Below are 5,000 nucleotides of genomic sequence, written 5' to 3'. Positions count from 1 at the left end.
TCGTGGGAGAGTGACACACGAGACAAGGCAATAGGGATGGCATGATTCTCTCTTTCTCAGTCTGTCTCGTTCTCTCTCTCTCTTTCTTTCTCTCTCTCTCTCTTTATCTCTCTTTCTTTCTCTCTTTTTCTCTCTCTTTCTCAGTCTGTCTGGTTCTCTCTCTCTCTCTCTTTCTTTCTCTCTTTCTCTCTCTCTTTCTCTTTCTCTCTCTTTCTCTTTCTCTCTCTCTCTTTCTCTCTCTCTTTCTCTCTCTCTCTTTCTCTCTAGTTCTCTCTCTATTTATCTCTATCTCTATTTCTCTCTCTCTCTCTCTATCTATCTATCTATCTATCTCTTTCTCTCTATCTCTCTCTCTGTCTCTGTCTCTGTCTCTCTCTCTCTCTCTTTCTCTCTCTTTCTCTCTCTCTTTCTCTCTTTCTCTCTTTCTCTCTCTCTCTCTCTCTCTCTCTCTCTCTCTCTCTCTCTCTCTCTCTCTCTCTCTCTCTCTCTCTCTCTCTCTCTCTCTCTCTCTCTTTCTTTCTCTATTTATCTCTATCTCTACTTATCTTTATCATTATTCATCTCTATCACTATTGATCTTTACATCTATTTACCTCCATTTAAATTTATCTCTATCTCTAATCATCTCTATTTATATCTATATCTCTATCATGCGCTTCTTTTCATCTACCACTAATAAACATTACCAATATCTCTTTTTCTCTCCCTATCCCTCTTTCCCTTCGTTATATGCGACTAACACAACCTAAATCTAACATCCGTCTGTGTGTGCATATACATTGACACATATTGAATCCTTCTAAGCCACAAAAAAGGATAGTGTGCAATACAACCGAAACCCACTATACGTCCTGATGTGTAAGTAGCAACGGTTGCAATCCTTTGAGAAGAGGGAACCGTAATTAGATCTTCTCATCACAGACTAACTTCTCTTTTCGTCCTCAAAGGGAAGTTTTGTTCTACTATCTCTCTCTCTCTCTCTCTCTCTCTCTCTCTCTCTCTCTCTCTCTCTCTCTCTCTCTCTCTCTCTTTCTTGTTCATTCTCCCTCTCTTTTTCTCTCTGTCTATCTCTGTCTCTTTCTTTCTCTCTTTCTCTTTTTTCGATTTTTCTTTATCTTTCTCTTTCTTTTTCTCTTTCGTGTTTTTCCTTCTCTTTCTCTCTCTCTTTCGCTGTCTCTTTCTCTTTCTCTTTCTCTTTCTCTTTCTCTTTCTCTTTCTCTTTCTCTTTCTCTTTCTCTTTCTCTTTCTCTTTCTCTTTCTCTTTCTCTTTCTCTTTCTCTTTCTCTTTCTCTTTCTCTCTCTCTCTCTCTCTCTCTCTCTCTCTCTCTCTCTCTCTCTCGGCTCTTTCTTCATTGATTCATTCATTTCTTTTCTTTCTATACTTAGTCCAGATAAATAGATAGATAGATAGATATACATAGATCGATAGAAAGATAAAGACAGAGACAAACATATGTATAGATAGTTAGATAGCCATGAAATAGATAGATACTAAAAATATATCTCTCTACCTAACCTTTTCCTTATGCTAGTTCTGCGAAAGTGACTAGTATTAGAAAATGACAAGCTAATGCTAGTAAAAAGTAACTAGAATAGAGGCAATGAAAGTTATCGGAAACTACACCCCATTATACTAGAAAGTGCTCTGCAAGTGTCAATGCCAAGTTTTCGACACGTGCTATTCTAGAGTCACTGAAATGCTACTGAAGTGTTAACAACATGCAATCGAAAAGGGCCATGCTGTCGAAAGTATGCCAGCTTAAGCGACATGCTTTTGAAAAGCATTTTGCTAGCAACGGTGCTACACTAGACGCAGTGACATGCTATTGAAAAGTGTCTTGCTAGTATTTCCACCCGAATGCCAGTAACGGGCATTTAAAAGACGTTATGTTACCGACACAACCACCTAAATGCCAGTGATACTATCACAAAAAAAACATTTCGTCAGCAGCAGTGCCATCCAAGTGCCAGTGAATAGTGCCACGTTCGCAACACCTGCAGGATAGTGAGGGCCTTCTTAACGAACGGCGGCGTCAACTGCGCGGCGTGTTGGAAAGTCATCTTGCTCGTGTCGATGACGAGGACTGTTCCCGTGATGCTCAGCGGCTCGTCGTCCTCCTGGATGAGTTGCAGGGTCAGTTGGATGACCTTAGCTAAGTCATCCGCTGTGGTCGTGTTCGGGTCGCGGTGTCCGGGTCGGGCGATCAGGTAGAAGGACTCCGTGTCGGATCGTCTCGGGAGCGGCAGCACCATGCTGGGGTTAGTGGGACTTTTATTCTTAAAGCTTTTGGCTTTTTTTTTTTTTTTTTTTTTTTTTTTTTTTTTTTTTTTTTTTTTTTTCTTCTTCTTCTTTTTTTCTAGGATTTGTGACTTTTATTCTTAAAGCTTTTGATTTATTTTTTTCTTTTTTTCTTGGATTTGTGACTTTTATTCTGAAAGTTTTTTTTTCTTCTTCTTTTTTTTCTAGGATTTGTGACTTTTTTCACTTTTGGGAGTTTTCTTTGGGATTTTATTTATGGGGGATGAGGTATGTAGTTTGGTTTTCCTTTCGTTTTTTTGGTGTGAAATTGTTTGCTGTGCATGTGCAATAGTGACATTATCTAAATCTATATAAAAATCGACTTTTTTTTCTCTCTCTTATAGTAGACATCTGATTTTATTTAATCAAATTTAATAAATGTATTTGATATCATATCTCCTTCACTTAAGGTCAATCTGCATATGAATACCTCAGCTTTATATTCAACGTTAAATTTTTAAAAGGTTGATCTCTTATATCAAAATCTTAACGATTAATCCATTAATCCTTACCATTAATCCTTAAAGATAAAACATGTAGTAATCCGGAAAAATGGCCAAAGCTGAATTAATTTATTAGATTTGCATTATTCCCGTTGCTGGAATCATGAAAAGCAATCTAGAAGCAAAGCCATTGCATCTAAGAGCACAAATACAGCACGAATTTAAAAAATGAAAGATAAAAAAAAAAATGAATAAACGAATATCCTGATTTTCGTTGAATCGGTATATACAGCATGGAAAATTTACGCCATACTTAGCGAAAGAAGCTTTTCCGCTCACCAGACTAGCACAGTTAGCGATAAATCTACACAAATTCTATTGCAGGACACAAAGGATCGTGCATTTCCGGGATTCCAAACAAGTGTACCAAAAACATCCAGCAGGATTCTATTGGCTGTTAGATAATATGTCCTTTGTTGGTGCACTGAATACCAAATGTCAAGCCAGGATGTATACAAGGGTCTGATTACGTAGCTGTTCATAATGATAGGGGTTCTTTGTGTTATTGTGTTTTGTATGAAGTATGTCTCTGTTAGATAATTTTTGTGTAAAATGTATATCATTTGTTATATACTTTGTGTAAATTGTGCTTTGAATTAACTATCTTTTGTGTATGAGGTGTTCTGCTTGATCCCTGCCTTTGTTTGAAATTGCTTCTTGAATGAAATGTGGTTTATGATATGCAATTTGTATAAACCGTGGACTGCATTAGATAATGCCCCCGTGTAAATTGCCATGTATTCTATTGAATTCCTGCAATGAGGAAAATTATGTCAGTGTAAGAATAGGATAGGTTATGCAATGGAATGATGAATGAGGATGAGTTTTGGACATGAGAAAAATTGTCTGTAATAACTTCATGATCAGTTGTAATGATATCCATGTTGCTCTCTTTCTTTTTTCTTACGTAGAGTTAAGATATAAGATTCTCTTTCCTTGAATAACAAGGTCCATCATTGCCTATGACTAATTATCATCTCAAAAAAAGCCAATCGTCAAAAGGCCACAGAAACGATTTAACGAACATCCCAACGTACTAAAAAAAATGTCACGTTGCCAATCCTACTCCTATAAGACGGCTTCAGAATATCAATAATCCTCTTATCAGACTCAAGCTATTCTGATCAACATATCTCTTTGTCTCCAAAGGAAGATTCCAGGAGAAAACATCCTTGCAGTGAGTCCTTCAACCATAAAGAACCGAAGAATCCTAGAGTTCTCCCTTCAAAGAAAATATATTTGCTGCATTGTAAAGGAATCCACGAGTGGTCCCTTCGAGAGAAGAGAAGAGATCTTGCGCCAACGCCATGACACTTCCCTACAAAATAAGGAGGATTTTTATTCCTTTTCTCTCCTTAAAGAAATAGGACCTGCACTATTATCCTCCCTATAAAGAATGACTAATATTTCAGTCGAATCTTCCATTATTCCATTATAATTCTTCCTACAAATGAAAGAGTTCTCTCTTCATTGCAATCCTCCCTACAAAGAAGGCCTCATATTTCATGCAAACCCTCGAGCTCTGCCAACGACATGAGGACCTGCATGATCGTGGACGCTTTCTTGACGACGGAAGGATTCATCTGCGCCGCGTGTTGGAACGTCATGGAGGAGGCGTCCATGATGGGCTCGATGCCCGTGATGGCCACGGTCTCATCCTCCAGCAGAAGGAGGTCCACCATGCAGAGGATGGCCTTGGCGGCGTCGTTCATGTCGGTCTTGTTCGGGTCTCTGAGGGCGGGTCGGGTCAGCACGACCCTCGCGCCTCGACTCGACTGTCCTCGCAGCGGAAGGAATAACCTGGGAGGAGAAGGTCCTTCAGGGAAATGCGAGCGTGTGTGTGTGTGTGCGTGCGTGTGTGTGTGTGTGTGTGTGTGTGTGTGTGTGTGTGTGCGTGTGAGGGTGAACCTCTGGAGAGTCAGTACCCAGTGCTGTTTCTTATACTATGAAACGCATAACGACTACCTGGACTCACTACATCCATTACTGACAGTCTATACGAGCACACGAGTTACAATAGTTCTAAGAGAGAAGAAGAGAGGGGGGAGGAGTAGAGAGATGGAAAGAAGGGGAAATAAAGGAGGAGAAGCAGTAACAATAAGAAAAGAGGGTAGAGAAGAAACATAGAGACAGTAAGGAACACGATCCACCATGTAAGTACACTTCCATTACTTGCAAATATCCCATGACGATGAGCA

General features: G+C 39.3%; 2 protein-coding genes across 5 annotated transcripts in view; one reads left to right on the top strand and one right to left on the bottom strand.

Annotated features, from left to right (window-relative positions):
- The window catches only part of LOC122253094 (synaptic vesicular amine transporter), a 569,632-nt gene that overhangs the window by 489,168 nt on the left and 75,464 nt on the right, over positions 1–5,000 (top strand). The window lies entirely within an intron of this gene.
- Positions 1–5,000, bottom strand: part of LOC122255084 (retinol-binding protein pinta) — a 22,063-nt gene that overhangs the window by 4,642 nt on the left and 12,421 nt on the right. Inside the window, exon 4 of one of the 4 annotated variants that reach the window (XM_043019032.2) lies at positions 4,344–4,602. The exons of 2 other annotated variants lie outside the window; for them this stretch is intronic. In XM_043019032.2, the coding sequence (XP_042874966.2) occupies positions 4,344–4,602 (259 nt within the window). Of the gene's footprint in view, positions 1–1,995; positions 2,255–4,343; positions 4,603–5,000 lie in introns of all 4 variants that reach the window. One more of the 4 variants, XM_043019030.2, reaches the window with a different exon arrangement.

Source organism: Penaeus japonicus, unplaced genomic scaffold (genome assembly GCF_977035675.1).
Source record: "Penaeus japonicus unplaced genomic scaffold, GWHDUDI00000001_assembly GWHDUDI00000006, whole genome shotgun sequence".
In the NCBI taxonomy this organism is placed as follows: Eukaryota; Metazoa; Arthropoda; class Malacostraca; order Decapoda; family Penaeidae; genus Penaeus; species Penaeus japonicus.
This window is presented reverse-complemented; position numbering and strand designations above follow the sequence as displayed.